General features: G+C 42.3%; 2 protein-coding genes across 18 annotated transcripts in view; one reads left to right on the forward strand and one right to left on the reverse strand.

The window, feature by feature from the left end:
* The window catches only part of PPIP5K2 (diphosphoinositol pentakisphosphate kinase 2), a 51,604-nt gene extending 41,570 nt beyond the window's left edge, over nucleotides 1-10,034 (reverse strand). For 8 of the 14 annotated variants that reach the window (XM_087742801.1, XM_087742806.1, XM_087742805.1 and 5 more), the window contains exon 1: nucleotides 9,646-9,759. The gene's annotated coding sequence lies outside the window, so the exon portion shown is untranslated. Of the gene's footprint in view, nucleotides 1-5,270; nucleotides 5,524-8,545; nucleotides 8,875-8,903; nucleotides 9,563-9,645; nucleotides 9,760-9,910 lie in introns of those variants that run through there. The other 6 variants (XM_087742795.1, XM_087742796.1, XM_087742797.1 and 3 more) reach the window with 6 other exon arrangements.
* On the forward strand, nucleotides 9,795-21,477 carry GIN1 (gypsy retrotransposon integrase 1). 4 transcript variants are annotated; one of them, XM_087742808.1, is made up of 8 exons: nucleotides 9,795-9,924; nucleotides 13,530-13,675; nucleotides 14,571-14,764; nucleotides 15,887-16,192; nucleotides 16,874-17,062; nucleotides 17,156-17,323; nucleotides 17,800-18,088; nucleotides 20,614-21,477. In XM_087742808.1, the coding sequence occupies exons 2-8, from the start codon at nucleotides 13,537-13,539 to the stop codon at nucleotides 20,910-20,912; spliced, it is 1,584 nt and encodes a 527-aa protein (XP_087598934.1). In that variant the 5' UTR covers nucleotides 9,795-9,924; nucleotides 13,530-13,536; the 3' UTR covers nucleotides 20,913-21,477. The 4 variants fall into 4 exon arrangements, with proteins under 4 accessions (XP_087598934.1, XP_087598936.1, XP_087598937.1 ...); XM_087742810.1 differs by having other exon boundaries at nucleotides 16,934-17,062; XM_087742809.1 differs by lacking the exon at nucleotides 9,795-9,924 and adding an exon at nucleotides 10,228-10,312.

The raw sequence follows: 21,477 nt of genomic DNA on the forward strand, positions 1-21,477 counted from the left end.
TTCAAGCAACAAGAACAAAATGAAATTTCAAACACCTAGTTCATCTTGCTCCTATGAGAGTTAGAAATCAGGTATTGAAATAAATCAATCCTGTTTATGAAAGGCTGAAGAAAGCAAGCTTTTCAAATCCTATTTCTAAAAAGCTTCAGAAAGGCAGAGGTTGTTGCCAACATACACTAGCAACTAACACGGAGTTTCGAAATGGTATTAAAAGCAAAAAAGACCCCAAAAAACTTGCAAAGCCTAAAAATGAAGTTTAACAGTTCCTCTTGCATCAGCTTCCCCTCCCACCGCTCAAATTCTGTAAACTGGAAACAAGTGTCTTAACAGCTTTTTAAAGCCTAAGGTTTTCTCATAAAGAAGGAAAAGCAACCACTTGAAGCAGCTAACCAGGAGGTCATCAAAGGAGGTTTTTTAAGCTTTTTTTCCCCTACCTATTCCTGTAGTGCACTTTGTGAGAGCAGCAGAAGTTGTGATGTTTGTGTGCAATTAATGACTAGCTATTTCATGAGGATCTCTGGCACTACCTGAGTCTCTCTAACCCAAGGTGATTACTTCTCAAACCAAGTAGAAACCATACAAATAAAGACTGAAGGAAAAGCACAACATATTTGTCTACAAATGACACAAAGATATAACCTGACAAGCTTAATTCCCTAAGAAGCCTATCTGAACCTTAGTGTTTTTCTACCTTCCTAACTCAAGAACCTGGAGAGCGTTGATGTTATAGGTGGCAAGCAGACCTGTCAAGTGGAGCTTCACTTGTGGAAAACAGACTTTGAACAGTCACATAGACTGCTTGGAGTTAACAGATTAATTTCTGCAAGGTTTATTATGTCGTTCTCCTGTCTCAAGGTGGATGAATTACTAGATTGCCACTCCCAGCTATTGTCACTAGCCCCAGAGTTTTCAGACAGTTTGTAAAAATAAGACCAAAGACACAGGATCAAGAAAAGATACTGACAATTTTGAGGCTTGTAAACCACTGCATGGACTCATTTAATTGCATATAAATTGGCATTCTGGCTGCTGATGGTTACCAGCTTATCTCCCAGACAGCGCAGCTGTAAGCTACTGTCACTAGCATAAATTTGAGTCAGGATATAATGAATGAATTATTTATTTTTTAGAATAAACACTTTTAGAGATGGGAATTGAAATTCTTTCTCTCCAAATGCTTTAGCTACTATAAAAAAATGAGGAATCCCCTTCTTTCTTGTGGTGTGTGAAATAAAGAGTCCAAGAAAAGAGACATGGAAAGAGAAATATGAAAGTAAGTGACTGCAAGTACAGTGAACAACTTACACAAGTCTCCTAAAAACATCTACAGTTATCTGACATCAAAAACGTAGTAAGACCATGCTTGGATAAAAATGTGTTTTTCAGGTTGTACACCAAGGAGAAATAATAAATGGCAGAACAAGAAGATGGAGCTGTCTTCCTGCCCCAGAAGTACTGTCAGTGCTGATGGAAGAAACTTCTAACACATAGTTCTCTATGCAGAATTCCATCTTGCTGCCCCTGGAGCAGAGAATAGTCTTCCCAGTACCATTTTTCTGTATTAAGAAGTGAGCAGCAGCAGCAATAGAGGGGCAGGGACACCCTGTGTTAGATCCTCTCGTACTTAGTGCATGAGCATAAGCCTCACCATATAGTGATGATTACATGCATGCCTCAACCATGGAAGATTGCAATGTAAGCAAGACAAAACCCAAAGCTTCATGTTGGAATATATGCTGGCCCATTTCCAAAGAGATACATTAAGAACATCCAAGCGACAATCTCCTACGGTGCAATGACCTTTGCAAGGTGCAAAAGCTAAAATGAATTAAACTATGTTCCCTTTAAACCTCAGCTGTTACACAAGGCTTCTGTTTTACAGCTTACAGATAAAAGATCTCTGCGAATTTTGAAAAACACAATTTAACTAACAGTGTTGTTTCTTAAAAGGACTTCCAACCAAATGTACGGCCTGTTCATTCCACCTGTCCTACAACTTCCTATTCATGACCACTGCATGATAAGTCTTGGCCAAAAAAAAAAAAAAAAAAGTTTAAAGAAAACAGTAAATCTGCTCATTTTACATTCACATCTTAAAATAAACTCATCTTGGTTTTTCCCTAATGAGTTAGATAGCACTAAAATAGTGCACTGCAAAGGAGAAATAAAAATCCTAAAGTTTAACTGCTATTATTATCACTTACTAGTGGAAGGTATACAAAATAACATTCTAAATATATAAAATGACACATAGACAAACTTAACATTAACGTACAAATAAGTGCTGTGTTTGAATCACAGATTTTGGTAGCCTGCTAAGCAACCCAAGTCCAGTGTTCACTCCAGCGATGCACTACAGACTTTTTTCCTAACAAAACATTTCTCCACTTCCACAAGTATATTCTAAAAGAATTCCACAAGTATATTCTAAAAGAATAAGCCAAAATGTAGTCCTTACTAAGTGTTAACAGATATTCCCACAAATAGTTTTCCTGTCCCCATTCCACATGTTTCAGCAGCTCAGGAATCCAGCCCTGGTGTTTCCCACATTTACTTAGACCATAAAGACTAGTATTCCAGTAACTGTCAGCAACAAATCAGCTCAACATAGCAGCAGTGGTCTAAACAGTCATGTAAAAGAGGCTCAAAGTTTTAACAGCTATGTTACAAATACTAGTAAAAAGATATACAACTCCTGCATAAACAGAAGCATTTCACCAGGTTTTCTTTTGTGTCGCTACAGCTATCAGAAGAACAAATATACACTGCCTTTACTGCACGCTAATGGAAACTAATGGAACAAAACTAGAGTAAAAATGCTTCCTCATCTGTTATGTCAAGAAAAAAACCCAACACATTACACATTAAATAGCTACAAAATATTTCTAAATCATGAACCACTCAGGAAGACAACTTTTGGAAATACCATTATAATAAAGCAACTACAAAACACTTTGCGACATTTACATTGTGGAATTTAACAAATAGGTAACTGTACAAGAAGCATAAGTGGTGCTCATCTGTTACATGATTCTGTACATATATATACACCCATAACAATAACAAAACAGCCCACTCCCCTGCACCCTCTCCCCGTATTGAACAGCCTACCGCAGTATTCAAACTGCGTCCATTACCAGCTTCCTCCAATTAAAATTAAGGAGTTAAAACCCGAAGATTTTAATAGCAATTTTTCAGGTAGTATCAGTGAAATGACAAAAAACTTTCAACATCTTCCTGCTAGAACTGCTATACCTAACATTTTCATTAACAGTACATTTAACAGCAAAAATGTTTGCCTCACTCCTGCTGAGGCATTTTACCTGTTTTAAAATTCCAATTCTGCAACGTGATTTATGGTGTAACAAACCATCAGAGACAGCCAGTTTGTTGGGTTGTTGGTGGAGCAGAAAGCATGGGAGAGGGGGCAAAGGGGAAGCAGAGGGGAGACAGGAAGAAGAAAGAACTGGTGGAATCTGAACTGCGAGAGAGCCGACAGCAGCGACTGCTATCCTGAGTGCTCTGTGTGGATGTGTAACACCTTTCTACAGATGATTCAAAGAAACTTGGTAATAACAGACTTAAATGTGAGACTGGAGAAGTACCAACAAGGCCCATGCTCAAGAAGAGCATTTTCTCAGGTCTGACAGATGATCAGGAAGAGAAAGGAGACAGGACAGGCAGAAGGCAGAAAAAGAGGGAAAGGATGTCAAGACATGGAAGCTGCTGGAGACAACACTGGGAGCAAACCGCATGACTTGTTTACTGCTGTACATTACACAGCAAAAGATACACATCCTCTCCAATTTACTTAAATATTCAATGTCTACTGTGTCACGTTGTCAGTAATACAAAATATTAATATTTACACACAGACATTGTTCTGTCCTACCACACATCCTGTGAGGTGGTGAATAGCAGCTGTCAGCCCACTGAGATGGACTAAATCTAAAAAAAGATGTAGAGCAGCTCTATCCCAATATCCCTCAACCACAAAGAATATTGCACAAGAAAAAACCAAAACAAAACAAAACAAACCAATCCAAATGAAACAATAATCACAGAAAATACAAAGGGATATGAAAGTTTCCAATAATTACTGGAATTTACAAGGTCAAGTGGTATAATGTGCTGATTATGAAACATGAAACTGAGAAAAGCTGTTAGCTCTCCTCATTAAATACAAACTTCAACAACAGACTCAAGAAGTTTATCACCATCTTCTGTAACTCAGCTCTGCTCAATAACATGATGCAAGGAATTGTGCTGATGTACAACAGAACAGCCAAGAAACAGGCTAAAAAAGGTAGCAAAGGATAAAGATGCAATTATAAAGGCTACACTACACAGCGTTACAGGAACTAAGTCACCTGCTACAATCTTGCATTAAACAAACATCAAGCTCTAGGTTTCACAATATACTGACATCTTCCCCCATCATAGGTAACCTACACATTCATACAAGCTTTTCCAAAGTTTCTTTTTCATTCTATAAGTATCTTCACAGGAAACCAGATGCAAGATTTAGTCTGCCCTCCCCCCCAAATCAAGACAGGTAATCTGCAAAGTATCAGAAGGGAGAGCAGACCACTGCACATTCCCCTCTCCCCTGGCAGGCAGTGTGGCATGGGTGAAAAGTGGTAGGCACCCACACAGGGATTCAATAAAATAAAAACAATCCTTCTCTTTATCTCTACTCCATTCAAAAGCAGCTGACTTTATCTGCTCCAACCAGGTGGCTGCAACCCACTCACCCTCCTCCCAGACTCTCCCTGGACTCCATCACAACTTGCTCCACCACACTCCCGCACAGGGACAGCCACACCTTTACTACCTTCCTCTCCCCACACCAAGAACCCTGTACCATTTTTGTCCCATCTAGACTCCCAGTCCAATGTGTCACCACTACTAGCTCTACCTGCTAGTCCCAGTCTCCTCCATTACAGGCAATGGGGTAGAGCAGTCTCCAAAATCTGTCAGGAAGTGATGACACGACAAGAACTTCTCCCAAGAGAGAAGATGAAGAGTAACCTTTATTTGTTGCTTTTAGTCAGCCACTTGTTGTGCCTACAAGCCAAGCACAGCTCTCAGACTGTCAGATGAAGAGCCATGATCTATGCGAAATGACAACTGAACGTTCTAAGCTCTTCCATTCGCAAGAACATTGCAAATATCTTGTACAGCGTTCCAAAAGCATTACTATGCAGTACTTTATGCATTACTCCACCAGAAAAATTACAGTAGCTCCCATTCCAAAACAGACTACTCACCTTTCAGTTTTGCTCTACTGAGACCTGAAGAAACATTCTGAAGAATGGAGAGGAGCTGTGAGTCTTCCTTGCCAGGTAAGTGCTTGTATTGGGTTTATGTGGCAAGGCTTTGGTAGCAGGGGAGCTGCAGGGGTGGCTTCTCTGAGAAGACACCAGAAGCTGCCCCCATGTCAGACAGAGCCAATTTCAGCCAGCACCAAGATGGGCCTGCTGCTGCCCAAAGCTGAGTCCATCTGCGACGCTGGTGGTGCCTCTGCGGTAACATTTTTAAGAAAGGGTAAAAAACACTGCACAGCAGCTGGGAGAGAAGAGTGAGAAAATGGGAGAGAAACAGCACTGCAGACACCAAGTCAGTGAAGAAGGAGGGGGAGGAGGTGCTCCAGGCACTGGAGAAGAGATTCCTCTGCAGCCCATGGAGAAGACCATGGTGAGGCAGGCTGTCCCCCTGCAGCCCGTGGAGGACCCCATGCCAGAGCAGATGGATGTGCCCTGAAAGAAGCTGCAGCCCGCAGAGAGCCCACGCTGGAGCTCCTGCCAGGAGCTACAGCCCCTGGTGAGGACCCCTTGCAGAAGCAGGTTTTCTGGCAGGACCTATGACCCCACAGGGGACCCACGCTGGAGCAGTCTGTTCCTGAAGGACTGCGCCCCGTGGAAGGGACCCACGCTGCAGCAGTTCATGAAGGACTGTCTCCTGCGGGAGGGACCCCATGCTGAAACAGGGGAAGAGCATGAGGAGGAAGGAGCGGCAGAGACAAAGCGTTACGAACTGACCACAGTCACCATTCTCCATCCCCCTGCGCTGCTTAGGGGGATGAGGTAGAAGAGCTAGGAGTGAAGTTGAGCCTGGGAAGAAAGGAGGGGTGGGGCAAAGGTGTCTGTAGATATTTTTCTTATTTCTCATTATCCTACTCTGTTCAGTTGGCAATAAATTAAATTAATTTTCCCCAAATCGAGTCTGTTTTGTCTGTGACAGTACTTGCTGAATGACCTCCTTGTCCTTATCTTGACCAATGAGCTTTTTGTCATATTTTCTCCCCCTGCCCTGTTGATGGAAGAGGAGTGATAAGAGTGGCTTGGTAGGTACCCGGTGGCCAGCAAAGGTCAACCCACCACAGTGCTCCAAACGTGTTTCCTGGGCAAAAAACTATTGCGCTGTTACCTGCACTCCATCTTCAGCAGTAAAGTAGACGTACAGGTGCTTTTACCCACACTTTTTTCAGCTTGGTGGTTAGAACATTTTTCTGATGTCCTAGCAGAAAACAGGGACTTGAAACCAGAGACAGGAGGGAACAGAAACAATATTTGTCCTGTTCCATTCAACTGTTCTAACCATTAGGCTACCATAATACAATTTCACTTTCCCCATACACCACTAGTTTTCTAGTTTTCACCTTTAAAGGTGGCCACCGGGTTTCTTTTCAGAGGAGAGGGCTTGCTGCTCCAGATTCCAAGCAGGAGGCAGGTACCTAATGTGCAAAATCTTACCAGTGAGACATCTACACTCTCAAGCAACAGGAATCCAGGAATACCCACTTTACTGGCATTTCCTACTGGAAACAACTCTTGTCAGTGTTACTTACGGGGCACTTAGATTTCTTGAAATGCTATACAGCTAGGCTAGCCAACTAACTGCAGTTGCCTAAATCTTCTCCCAGAGATCTGAATTATTTTGCAAGAACTGTGCCACCTAAATATTTGTGCCTAAAGCAGGATTTCAATCTGACCCTCCATACAACAACTGCTTAGCCTAGGGGACTGAAAACTTAAGAGCTGTACCGTGCCATGTGAACCAGGATTTTGTTAAGAAGCCAGCTTTGCAGCAAGGAAAGACATGCATTTCAGGTTGGTGATGAATGAGATTTCTAGTCTCAAAGCACAACTGTTACAGTTTCCAAACAGTAATTACATGGCTGATTTCCCCATGTTTGCTTTATTTCCTAGTAATTATGCAGTTAGTTAAGCAAAATATTTCCAGTCACGTAGAATTACCAAACTTAAAGTGAGATAACTTTTCAATGCAAGTATCTTAATCTTTCCCTTACCAAATTCTTTGTTTGCAGAACTTATTTTCCCCAATATCTCACCAGCAGAAATGTGACTTTTCAGCATATGTAATGACATCTGTTAACTCTTGAGTTTCAGCCCCAAACACTGCACTATCACAGGACATCTTTCAACTCTTTAGGAGTCATAAACTGCAAAACGAACCATTACTATCCTTCAACAGAAGTGTCAGAACAGCCTTAAAAGTCTAGAAGAACCTGCCTGGTAAATATCACTGTCTTGCCTTCAAGACAGAAAGGCAGCATTTTTTTAAACTGGTAAACACTACTACAAACTGACATCTGGCATGCGTTACAAGTGTCTCCTGCACAGCCACAGAACAGATAACCTTCACATTCATTAACCTCCAAGCTCCTTTCTAAATCAAACCTTGTAAAACACATCACATAAAACACTTATATTTGTGGCAAGCCTGAACGTTTCAAGAAAGGCTGGCTTCCAAACTTTCACATATCTCACTCAAAGATGTCAAAACAGCTTCTCCATATTCTCACAAAGAACTTATTACTTCAGCTTTGTAGACAGGAGAAAGTTTTTGCAAAAAATTTGGTATCAAAGTTCATTAGGCTCAGCTTCTGGAGGCCTGACCTGTTCTAACCACAACTGCCAGAAGGATGAAACCTTCTTCCACAGAAAGAATCAGCCAACCAAGACAAGCCAACCAGTATAAAAATTCATATTTCTCACATGTTGAACTGTAAAAGAAGCATATTACATCAGTCAAATCCTTATACCAAAAACAGTTCTACATAGCAAGAATAGTTTTGTTATTGGTTGAATCAAAACTTGTTGAAAGTGGTAGGTTTAGCTGTCTCTTTACAATCATGAACATTTTCACCAAAACAAAGGAAGATTCTATGGGAATGTTAATACCACAGGCAAAAAAAGATTTTGCCTTGCTACTAGAGTAGAAAAATGATGCAGAAGGGATGCAGAGAAGATAGAAATGGAGCAGCTTAAACAGATGAAGGGAAACAACACTTAGAAAGATAGATGCAGAAACACAGTAACAAACAACTGTGAAGAGTAGCTTTTCCGCTTAGGGAAATACACAAGTGGTTTGGATGAGAAAGGAAACCACTCATTTCACTGTGGTTGTGATATTGATCTCCCCAGTCTTCCTCCTTGTGTGAGGAGAGTGGCTAACTACAAAATCAGCCGGCACAGGGCAGCAATAAAAGTGCCAAAAACGCAGCGTATTCAAAGCTTACCAATACTCAGTAAAGTCCCCAGGTTCAGGAAAACACCACTAGAACAAGGAGAAATGTTACACAGGCCACTCTGTCTATACATCTCTCCCATCTCAGTTCCCAACAGGTTACTTTCTGGTTACTACGTGCAACTGATTCTCAGCTCTGGGACTGCTGCTGCTTTTCTTTCCTAGCTTGATTACGATGTAGATAGCAATATCCCTTGCCCCAAGTAATTTTACACTGAATTTATCGTCAGTTTTTGGGATGTTAACAGAGAGCCCCAAGTCCAGGGGTTTAAGAGATGTCATACCACGCCTCCCCCGCCTGGGAACACTGCGTTTCACCCGATGTACGTCTTTGTACTAAAAAGCTTTACCTGCTTTTCTGACAGCACAGCACGCTGCAAACTCACGTCACTCCTACTTCAGCAAAACTGCTTCCGAGAACAGAATAAACCACAAAACGAGGCAAAAAGCCAGGTGCGGTTATTGGCCGTGCCCACCATGTTTTACCGATGATTGCAGCTTACGGAACAGCACGTTTTAGGTCTGCGCCAAAGACAATGAGGACCAGAAGGGCTGGGCCCACCCTGTCGTCACGTACCGGCCCCCAATCCGGCCAAGCGACTCCGAGCACAGCAGCGCGCTGCCCGCTGACCCGACTCCCCTTCCCATGGGACCTCCCGCTCGCCGCGGAGCCGGCCAGCGCCGCGGCCGCCGCAGGCACGGCGGCTGCCGCCCTTCCGCCGCGGCCGATCCGGCACCGCCCGGGGGAGCCCAGCCGACAGCCCGCGGCCCGGCCGGCCCCGGCCACCGCCCCCCGCCCCCCGCCGGGGAGCTGCCGCACCGGGGCGGGAACGGGCGCCGGCTCCTCCCGCGGCGGGGGGAGGGAGCGCCGGGCGCGCGGAACAGGGGCAATCGCCGCCCGTCCCCAGGCCGCAGCCCCAGGGGGCGACGCGACGCGAGCCGCCCCGCCGCAAGCCGCTGCCCCCCGTCTAAAAGGCGGGTGCCGCCGGCGGGGTCGATCCGGCCGGCATCCTCCGCACCCCCCGGGCCGGCTGGGGCATAGCGGAGGAGAAGGAGGAGACCCCGAGCGGCACCGGGGAGACACCGCCTCACCTGCGCGTGGCGCCGCCGCGCCTGGCGCCGCCTGCGCCCCCGCGTCCCATTGAGGAGGCGCCGCCGCCGCCGCCGCCGTCGCCGTCGCGCGGGCCGCCCCGCCACGCCCCCCCGCGGCGGCCCGCCCCCACCCTCCCACCCTCCCTCCCGCCACTTCCGGGGGCGCCACATAAGTCTCGGGGCGCAAGGGCCGTCGTTGCGGTTACCCTGACAGAAAGAGGTCAAGTTAGTGGGCTGCAGCCCCTGCAACAGGGCGTGACGATACCTCTGCTGGAGCAGGTGCGTGGCCGGGGGACCGGCGGCTCTCCGCCGCCCCTGACGTGCCAACGACCTCGCCGCGGAGCCGTCAGGAGGGGGTGGGGATCGAGGGCGGGGAGGGGGGAAGGAAAAAGATCGCGTCGACGTCGCTTCGCGCATGCGTGAGGTTTGCCGCGCTGACCTGCGCGCCGGGTAGCGCCGACTCGGGACTACCGCTCCCAGCGTGGCCTGCGTGGGCAGGGGCGTTGCGGGCGGCCGCTCGGGGCCGGCGCGGTGCATGCTGGGGGCCGTAGTCTTGGCGGGCGGGCGGGAACGGGGTTTAGGCGCGGCCTTGATGGCGTGGCGTCGCCGCACCGGGGGATGCTGAGGGCGGGCGAGACTCCTTCCCCGGAGGAAACGTTTCTGGGAGGTACGGCTGACGCTACCAAGGGCGATAAGCCTTCGGCTTAGTGTACCTACCCTCTCGACTCCACTGGCCCCCGCCCCGGCCCTCTGCCTGTCTTGCGGGGGCCACAACTGCCCGTCTCTCCTGTGCTTGTGTGGCGGTCGCAATAAACGATAAGGCGGTATTTGTGAGGTGGTGGTCATGGGTTCGGGCAGGGGTTTAATTTGCTTGCCTGCGCCTCCGAGGTGGCACCGTTGTCATCTGCAGAGCAGCTTCCATCCTGGCTGAGGCCTGCGTGTGGTCTAATAGTGCCAATGACCGGTTAGGTGGTGTCAAGCTTGGAGGCGGAGATACTGAAGAAACGAGGGTGTTCTGAAGTGGCAGGGGTCTCTGTCAAAAATGGCTCGGGCTTGCAAAAGCCAGGGAGGGATGTAGGCGAGTGCGTCTGTCTTATTTACAGGTTCCTGGAAGCACTTTGGTTAGAAAAGATGTATTCAAGGCTCCATGGAGAATTCCTGTTTCTGGCAGGAACTGCAGATAGAGGCAGGGGAAGTACACAAAATCCTGGGGGGGGGGGGTGGAACCAAACCAGCTTTGCAGTTAGGATTGTGATGGAGGCAGAAGTAGGCATTAAAAAATAAAACAGTTAAAGTGTTAGCAGGTATGACTGTTTTGGCTACAACAGTAAAGCAGAAAGAGCTCTGGTTATATGGCAGTTTCATTCTCTTTGCTGAAATGCTTTTCTTGACTGTAAAGCAGTGTATTGTTTTCCAGCTTCAAAGGTATTAAGAAGTGATTACTGATTGTAAAAATCTTTGATTTTTACAGACTACCACGTACATTATGAGTATTGATAGAGATAGCATAAGAATTATCTGAAGTAATATGGTTTATTCTAAATAACAAAACCAGAAAACTGTATAATTTGTTATTTTCAGTTTTTCTTTTAAGATTAGGCTAAACAAAGTAAATCAGGTATTGGGAAGAAAAACTAGTAGGGATATAGGAAATTAAATATTCAGGAAGGAAGCTCATTTGATGTTGTCCTCTTAGGCAGCAATCCAGCAGACTATTGAAGCACTTAACAGTTTGCTGGATCAGGATCCTACTAAATACATTAAATGTATATGGATACTACATAATGCATTCTTTCTTCATTGGTTTATGTATACTCTTGCAAACTTTTATAGTAGAAACTGCCATTGCAGGAATGAGGATAGAATTTCTGTTTAGCTGAAGTATAAGCTGTGGTCCTGCTCAGGTGTATCTTATTGCTGTGCAACTGCATTTTGTGACAACCAATAACCATGTACCATGGAGAATATTCACTCTTTCAGGCAAGAGTTTCATGAGCAAAAGGTACTGGAAGAATAAAGATTGTTCTGGAACGTCTTTTCTTGCCCTGTGTGAAAGTCTGTGTCAAGCCAAGATCATACCTGGTTGGTTTTGACTTCTAGCCATGCTTGGGTAATTGCAGGACCGGCCTTCAGGAGAGCCCTGAATGAAGTCTGAATGTATGCCCCTGGCAGATACGATATTTTAATTGCTCTTCACCAGTATTCTTTTACTGTCAGAAATGCTAGTTAATTGACTTATTTAAAATAACAGAAACAAAAGTTTTATCTTGGTAGCTTCACCTTCCTTTCTGTTCTTAGTTATCCAATTTACCAACTCAGTCAGTTGCTTTGGCTTGTGCTATTAGATGTAAATTTACAAGAAACTGCTGTGCCAGCTGAGATCACTAGAAGCAGTACTCTATTCTGGCTCCACTCCTTCCCTGTACTGAAACGCCCTCTTTCCTTGCAGACAGGATTGTAGTGGTGAAAAGTTTGTGTGCTAGTTCTCTCAGGTACGAGAATTTTACCTTAAAACACTAATCTTGTATGACAAGAGACTTGGCTGTTTTTGAAAGCCAGGTCTAGGTTGTACCAAATGAAGTATTCAGTGAAGCAGAGGTCTTGTCACTGTTTGAAGGTGAAGTTCCTGGAACACAGCAATATTTAGCCCTGCTGTAGAATATGATATTCTATAAATAACATACAGCATTTTAATTTCTGGGAGAAATGGAGTAAATAAAAGCAGGCTTAATCACTCTTCAGAGCTCTTTACCTCCTTCCCACCCCCAGTATAATAAAGGTTGGTGAGAATCTAGAAATTGAAAAATAAACATCCTGACTTACATTTGGCTTTCAAATAGCATCAACGTATAATGAGATAACATGGATTCCAGAGAGACTGGCTACTGTCACTTCCCCATAATTATCTGCCACTTAGCAGATATGGCAGACAAACTGATTACTCTTTTTAGCAGGCTATGTGTTGTCACATTGTCTAGTCTTGGGACACTGGCAGGATAAGGATGAAATTTGCTTAATGCTGTGGATAACCAGCATTCATTAAGAAATTATGACGTGGCAGACCCCAAGCCTGATCCTGCTTTTGTAGACATAAATTAGAGCAGGATCACACTGCCATTCCATCTACGTCTTCATTGCTGCCAGAGCAGATTTGAAAAAAAAAAAATCAACAACAAAAAACAAACAAACAAACAAAAACCCCTGAAATCGCGTAGAGCCTGCATCAATATTTCTGCTTGTCATTAATTTGTAATTATTTTGATGCTATTCTTGCTAGACCCAAGCTTTTCCTGTACCAATGACTGTACAATTTTACTAATGACATTTTAGTTTATTATTGTGATCAGCGAAGTCAGCCCATGTCAGGGAATGAGTTGTTACCTTCAATGCAGAGTCTGGTTTGGGACTTCAGAATGTAATTGTGAGATGAATTTATGAACAAAATAAATTTAAGTCAGTTTCTGTCTGGGGAGTTGTTTTTTCCTATTTGTCTGTGTGTTTTTTTTCCGACTAGGGTGGCTCTTTGGACACATCTAATCTCCAGCACGCCTGCATTTGAGAGCTATCCAAATGTTTAAGAATGAGAAAAGCAATTTCTTTCTCACCCTGCCCCTGTCCAATGAATATAGTGGAAGTCCCCATTGTTTGGAAGTTTTAAGGTTGATGAAAAAAACCGCGTAGAACAAAAGTAGCGTGTCCAGCAGTATTCCTTATTGCCTAAATTGATAGCATGGGAATATCAGGAGCAGTGCAGTGGATGGTGTAACATCTTCTCGGATGCTACATTATCAGGATACCTCTGAACTACAAAGAAACCAGTAAAAACTGAAGACATGCTTCTCTGACAGTTGCTCCGTCTAACAAGTACTGTGCATTTTGTTCAGGTTAGCAATGGTCCGTAGTGGAAAAAATGGTGGGCTCCACCTGAAGCAGATTGCATACTACAAGCGAACAGGAGAGTATCACCCCACAACGTTATCAAGTGAAAGAAGTGGAATCAGGAGAGCAGCCAAAAAATTTGTTTTCAAAGGTAAAAATATTCTCTCAAACTACTACAAAAATAGATTTTTTACATGAAGATTTGGTGATACAAAAAAAAAATTAAAATGGGATCTTGTTCTGCAGTATACTGTGATTTTTATATACATTCTCTATGAAACAAACATTCTGCCTAACCCCTGTTAATATGTAACACGATGTTTACAGAAATGGAAACTCAATCTGCTTTAGTCCTTTCCAGGAGGGCTTTATATATCTATCTGAAAGCCAAATGTTGTTCTAGATGCTGGGGAAATACATAGCCATTGCAATCCATAATTCAAAGGACTACAGAACGGGAAATCCAGACCTGCAGCTGTAGACAAGGAATGCTCAGTCCAGTGTGGAGGATGCTGTGTGTGGCTGGGCAGAAAATCAAGGATGGCTTTGCCATCTGTCACCTTAGAGCCTCCTGACCTTTCCCAGCTTTATTGCATCCCTGCAAGGAACTATATGAGCCTTTGTGGTCCGCTGAGCTCTCTCAATCCCATCAAACTTGCCAAGTGTATGTAGAGAGAAGGCAGGGAGGAGTTAAAGCTTCAAATCACAAAGTCACGTTGCTGGCAAGCAGACAATAAGTCTCACAAGACATCCTACGTCCCCTTCCCACCCCTGGCATTAGCTTGTGTTTCAGTCAGACTTCCTGCAGGAACGTTGTTTGCGTTCTGACTTGCCCTTGTAATGCCTTGTGTCCAGATTAATAAACATAGATGAACAACTGGCTCTTCGGACGAAATAAAGTATTTGTAAACAAAAAGCTACAATTACACAGAAGTGAACTGAAGTTGATTTAATAAATTCTGTACTGAATCATGCCCAGTAGTTTAGTAAACTAAACAAAAGACAAAGCACTTGGATATAATTTGCTGTTACTTTTCTTCTTTCAGAAAATAAATTGTTCTATGTTGGAAAAGACAGAAAACAAATGCGCCTGGTAATTGTTTCAGATGAAGAGAAGAAAAAGGTGCTTGAGAAATGCCACGAAAATGCTGCTGGCACTCATCACGGCATATCAAGGACACTGACTTTAGTAGAATCTAATTACTACTGGACCTCTGTAACAAATGACGTCAAGCAGTGGGTATGGTCTCATAGCTACAGGATTTTTTTAATGTAGTCTTTGTTACAAACGTTTTGTAATCATATGATGTTGATACAGCAAGCACCGATACTGCTTCCTGATGAGGAAATGTAAGCCTACAATCAAACTTTAAAGGGTCTTCTTGTCAAAGCATAGTGTTCCCTTTTTCTTTTTTCTCTTACTACTGACCATGTGCCTTGCATATTGCTGTATGTTACGCGGTAGCGGGAAGCCATGCTGCCTTTAATATGTAGGGCACATCTGGTCTTTGAGAGGGATTTCTCTTGCAAGGACTCTTGTATATCTTTGTTAGGATGCAGCATACCATCCCAAGAATATGTGGCCAGAGTGGCTGCTGGCAGGTAAGAATACGAAAATGGTGCCGCTGCCTTACAATTAGGCATGTTCAAGACATAGTTAAACAAATCACTGCTTGGGAAAGTTCCTTCTCCTCCTTCATCCAAAGGGACATGGACGTGATCCCTGGGCAGAATGTGATCCTTGAGGAAACTGTATGTAAATGTCCTTTACGGCCAAATTACTGCTGCTGTCAGTTTGCTGCATCACCTGAATACTTTGAGCTCATGCGCAACTGTAACATGAACTGAAAATGAGTCTTTGCTTTCAGTTCAGACTTGGACAAAGGGCCTCTGTCCTGTAGATAAAGCTGATCCATGTTATGCAGGGAAGATAATGTATACTGCCAAAGTTTTTCAGCCACAGCATACACAATAGAACCAAAAGGGGAATGATTAGGACTTTCTTTCAATCTCAGCTGCTTCATACTTCCTTTACTATTTACAGGTGGTAATGGATATTAAAATGCATACTGTGGACTTGAAAGAGCACAGTGCTTTCAGGATGAGGAGAGTTCAGCCATGAATTCCTGCACATGTCCTTCTCCTGGCCTTGACTGTTGTTTGGTTTTGTTTTGTTTTTTATGCTGGGGCTGGAAAAACTAAGGGTAAAAAATGGTAAGAAAAATGATAGAATGAATTTGTTTTGCATTGCCTGGTCTGACCTAACTTACAGAGGAATAGTGGAGATTTATGATCCTGCTGATTGTCTTAAACCTTTACCATCACTTTTTATTGATAGCATTTTCCCTGATTTTTCCACTAGGTGTATGCTTGTCGGCACTGCCAAGTGGCAAAGAATACAACCACCACAGCACCCAAAATACACCCTATCAAAGCAGAGGACCCATGGACAGCAGTCACTATAGACCTAATGGGACCTTTTAATGTTACCAACAGAAGCCACAAGTACATCATAATTATGACAGATTTGTTTACACAATGGGCTGTTATCTTGCCACTGCATGACACTTCAGCAGCTGAAATTGCTAAGGCAATCATAAATGTGTTTTTCTTATATGGACCACCTCAAAAAATGCCGATTGATCAGGGGAAGGAGCTTGTTTATCAGGTAAGTCTTTATGTGGCTGCTTTCTCTTTTTCAATAAAAACTATGTTTTTCCTTGTATTAAATTGGAATTTTACACCATTCCTGAAAAAGACTGTAGATCTTTAATTAAAAAAAAAAAAAAAAAGAAGTTATCACATACAGAAAATGACAAACCAGTTATTTGCAATTGTGGCATTACACCATGTTTCCCAGAGTTTTATTCTTTGGATAAAGAACAAAGGAAAATGATTTCCTGGCGGTCATAGCATGTGTTTTGTCACTCAGTTGAACTGGCACAAGCTTTCACTCTCCAGCATGCTGTATTTAATTCATCCATATTGTCCAGTATAGCAGATAGCTATGGGTATTTTTGACATTGCCCTATAGTGATTATGAAGAACTTTTCACACTTTGATCCACTCAGAGATGATGAAATCATGAGACTATGATACGGAGGAAATGACAAATTGAATTAGTGGCAGAAATGTGTTTAGAAACCATCAGTTGCTGGCTTCTAAGCCATACTGATTCCTTTTAGCTCTCACTCCCAACCCTGGACTGTTTGGTGGGAATATGTATGTAAGACTTTTGCTTAGTCACCATCATATCAACAAAAGGGTTGGAGAACTACTGGATTAGTTTACTTGAACTGTGATACAGAAGAGGGAAGCCTTCAGTAATTGTATTCTTTTTCTTTTGAAGATAAATGAAGAGCTGTTTGCACTGTTTGGCATGAAACAAATTGTATTGTCTTATCCTCAGACAGATGATGTAAATGAAAGAACATCCAAGACAATCAAAACTTTCCTTAACAAATACTGCACTGACCATCCAAATGATTGGGATGAACGTTTGTCTGCTATTGCCTATGCTTTCAATTTGACAAATTTGGTATGTGTGGTTCTTCCTCTTGACTGAAGTCCCCCAAAATATCTGCAAAGCTGTACGCTGAATTTGCTTGCTTTTTGCTCCCTATTTTCCTAGGAGCCAGATCAAAACACCCCATATTTCCAAATGTTTAATCGTAACCCACATGTTGTTGAGCCAATGAATATATGTGTGGAAGGAGAATACAGTATGTTTGCCAAAATATTTGAAGCAACTAAAAAAGCCAGCCAAACACTGGAAGAAGAGAAAACCTCAGATTGCCAGGTAAATGTTATATATTCAAATTTTACTAGTAAGAAGACTGAAGATAAAAAAGATGGAAAGGCTTGAAGTGTAAAGTATAACTAACCTTTTAAAGCAATGTAGAGTTTTGTGTGGGTTTGTTTTTTTGTTGTGTTTTGTGTGTTTTGTTTTTTTTTTCCTTTGCACATGATCCCTAGATTCCAGTGTACCTGTTCTCATATGTATTTAGAGGGAGTAACCTTAAAAGAGAGCTATTGCCAAGAGATTCATATCTGACTTAGAGGGCTGCATATCTACGGAAGCTGAAAAACATTGCCTATGGACTATTGATTTATGAAGATAAAATCAATTTCTTCAGAACTCTCCGGCCCTACATATCATGAATTACAGACATCCAAAATGGCTTAACGTTATGCTTCTGCATTATTAACCAATGTTATGAAAATAAATGATCACTTTTGGAAAAAAAAATGTGAGTCATATATATCTTTCTTCAGGTGGAGAAAAACACTTCAGACAAACAAACAATCAGAAACAAAATCACTGTCAAAAGGAAGCCGAAGCAATTAAATACCCTTCGACTTAAAGTTGGTCATGAAGTCCTCAGGCAAAGAAAAAACTGGTGGAAAGATGGTCGTTTCCAATCAGAATGGGTTGGTCCTTGTATTATAGATTATATCACAGATAATGGCTGTGCAATATTAAGAGATGCCACAGGATCCAGGTTGAAAAGACCCATCAAGATGTCTCACCTCAAGCCATACATAAGAGGGTCCAGTGAAAAAGGTATATATATATGTGTGTGTGTGTATTGTTTATATATAATGATTTTGTTGGTTTTGGGGTTTTTTTTTTAAATTTTTCTGTCATGTCTTGGTATTAGGTTAGGTTATCAGAGTGAACAAGTAACATTCACCCACCAGTGTGAATTAAACCAACACTGGGTAATAATGTAATAATTGCAGTTTTCAGTAAGGAGAACAGTGAGTGTGAGTGGCTTCAAATCTATGCAGAGCATGGAACGGAGCTAATGAATCATGTTTAAAGTATGTTTAAAAATAGCTTCCATTAAAGTTGCTTGTAATCTGTGGTTTGGACCTGTTCATGCTGGCTGCTGAAAACATTCTAGAAGTATAATTAGGCTGAACTGTATTCAAAGAGCATTTTCTGACTGTGTTTCTGTTTTGATGTAGACAGGATTCATGTTTATTTTGCTTGTGCAACGGAAACTTTTTTAAATTATTTTTTTGCTTAGTCAGACTAGTGCAAATGGTACATGTTTAGACTTTTTTTTTGAACAACAAAAGAGTGTCCTCTAAAGCCTTAAAATAGAGTACATCAGAGAACTTATTTTTGGAGAGTTTATTTTAAATTGTGCTACTGAAGAAGTAAATATGTTTCTTTTGCCAGAGCAACTAAAATTGTCGGGCTCTGCCTAGGACTGCTAGAAATTCCCAAGGACTTGGATAATCAGCCGCCACTCTTGCTCTTATACATTCACTGTGTCCTTTGCGATGCTGCTGTAACAGTGGCAGCTGTTTCTTTTCTCTTGATGCTGTCTTTGAGTCACCACAGGCATTTTGAGGAAAATGAATACTCCGTGTTTAGAAGACTTCTGTCACAAAACAAGCTGCTTTGTCATTCAAGGTTCTTGAAAAGTAGACCAGTTCCCACCCTATTGGCATGTGTGGTTAAGCTTTGGTTCTTCAAAATGTATAAACTGCATTGAGATGGTAATTTCTTCTGTCACCTCTTAAAAGTGAGGGATTTGCAAAGCTGAAACTAATTCCGGAATTTTATGTAAGAAGCTGATATTTATGCCAGTTGTCAGTTACAGATTTCATAACCAAGATACCAATTTCATGTCACATTTCCAGGACACTACTTTTACTGTTGGATGGTCACTCTGTGGCTTCCAGTTCTTCATTAAATTGCTGATCCGTAAGGAGGAAGTCACATGCATGTCAAGCATGCAGATAATCTCCAGCTATTACAATGACTTTGGTAAATTGTGTCATGGTATGAAAAGTTAAATGTAGTTGTCTTTGTAGGATCAGAGCCTAATATGTTTACTGCTAAATGCTGCAGAAGCAGTAGGTAAACACAGAATTTCTTTCCTTTCCCAGGAAGTGACTGAAGATTAGTTGTCTGACACAGGCAAAAGATTTGATGGATTATGAGTACTTATAAATCTTAAAATTATAAACTGATATTCATACATATTTACGTTGTGTAAAGAGGTAAACCAGGCTTTGCCAAAGTAATTGCCAGCTGTTATCAAACAGCCTAACAGCAATCAAGGAAGAGTATTATTTCAGTTGGATAAGAGCAGTGAAACTGGGCAGTAAATGACATAGTGAATGACATCTTTTTAATCCATAAAGAAACACGTGTATCTTTGTAACAAAGGACTTCTCTCTATTAGCAGGGGTGGACGTTTTTTATCTGCAACTTATTTATTATTCCTACTGCTGTGGTGTAAGTCTGGTGTCTGTCCCTTTGCATAACCTTGGATGGGAGCAAAGTATTTGCAGTGTTCTCTGTCAAATAAATGTGGAAAAATTGCATCTTAGGTGAGGATATTTTAGCCTTGCCTACCAGCTTTGTAAGTGTTAAGTGTTTTGCTTACCCTGCTCCAAAAATTTGAAGTGTATTATGTGTGTATCACACTTTAGATGTGTGAGTTTGGGAGTTTTAAAGAGAAAAGGCAAAGCCTGAAAATGAAGTGCTCCTTTTTTATGCAAGGAAAATAATCTTTCGCAGATAAGAATGGGCAATCAGAAGCAAGGTATTTTTTCATAACCTTTTGTAACACTCATGGTCTAAAGATAAATCCTGAGTCAGTGCATTGATAGAGCCCTTGGTACAGGCATCACAGATTCACAGTCTCTGTACCTGGGTTGCTTGCTACCTCATTGTCTTTACAGCCAGGCAGAGGTTCCAGGACACCTTACGCACACATACATTTATGTGTCTGAAGCAATGTTTTCTTTTTCTTGTTTGAATGTAGTTTGGTTTAAATATTAAACTCAAGAGAATGCCTCTGGATCCAGTGCTCAAATGATTCAGGAGTGCAAAATAGGCAGATTTAGGGCACATCTGTTGAGAAACATGGTCAGAAAAGTGCAGTTTCACCTCCACAGTAGCTCCCACGAAGGTCCCTCTTTGGACCTACATCTTGCAAAGGAATTTCTAGCCCCCTGTACAGAGATACTTAACTGTTGAATGGCTCTTAGAACCTCGCTAACATTTGAAGTACAGCTTTCAGTAAACTAGAAGGATCTGATTTAATGGCTACTTTTCTTTTACAGACAACCGTTACTTTTTACAAGGTGCAGTAGTTGTTGACCACGACTATATTGGCTTATCGGAAAGATCCTATCATCCAAGCCAACAAGACTCTGTTGCTGAAGGGGAAATAAATGCCTGCACAAAAGATGTCACGGCTGCTGTGCAAATGCCAGCTGTAGCCTGCAAAGACCAAGAATCAACAGATGGTAAAAATCAGTCTGAGCTGACAGAAGAGCATTGCATTGAATCAAACAATGCAAAGTGGGAGCAATGGCCTTCACCTTGTTGGACACTTCAGACCAAGATAGAGGATACTTAAGCATAGTCTTATGTCATGTTTCATTGCTAAACAGTTTGGAACTTCTGTGGCAGACTGAAAAAAATGTAATAGCTCCGAATTCCTTAGCCAAATCTACTTTACTAGTTTATGAATATAAGTACTACAGGTGTCCACTGGTTAATTTGTATGGGCATTAAGAAGGAATTGGTCTGTTACCAAAAACATAGGCACAACCTAGTAAGAGTACATGTTCTACTACTGTATGAATTTAAGAATATTTTAGGTGTCCAGTGGTTAATTTATGTGGATGTTGAGAAGCTCTCACTCGGTAACTAAAAGTACAGGCACAACCTGGTAAAAGCACATGTTCTCATGCATTTGAGTTTCAGGTTTTGTTGGTAGAATGGCAGTACCTTACTGTTATCCTCTCAGGACACAATGCATCATTTCACTGTAATGACCTTTTCATTAATCCTTAGATGACTCATTCCTAATGTGCAGAGATACTGTGGGATGAATATAATCTAAGCAACTTGATGTAAATTTTGCCTCCACTGTAGAGAATCCTTTTCCTGTTATAAAAGTTTCCTATTCTTTCTGAGAA

Source organism: Nipponia nippon, unplaced genomic scaffold (assembly GCF_047370975.1).
Source record: "Nipponia nippon isolate SJK-2023a ecotype South Korea unplaced genomic scaffold, ASM4737097v1 scaffold_8, whole genome shotgun sequence".
NCBI lineage: Eukaryota > Metazoa > Chordata > Aves > Pelecaniformes > Threskiornithidae > Nipponia > Nipponia nippon.

Bases quoted from the DNA above. Each gene is read 5' to 3' on its own strand.
- GIN1 (XM_087742808.1), top strand. From the start codon at position 13,537: ATGGTCCGTAGTGGAAAAAATGGTGGGCTCCACCTGAAGCAGATTGCA. The intron at 14,765-15,886 runs GTATGGTCTCAT...TTTTTCCACTAG, and splicing joins CAAATGACGTCAAGCAGTGG to GTGTATGCTTGTCGGCACTG. The intron at 17,324-17,799 runs GTAAATGTTATA...ATCTTTCTTCAG, and splicing joins AGAAAACCTCAGATTGCCAG to GTGGAGAAAAACACTTCAGA.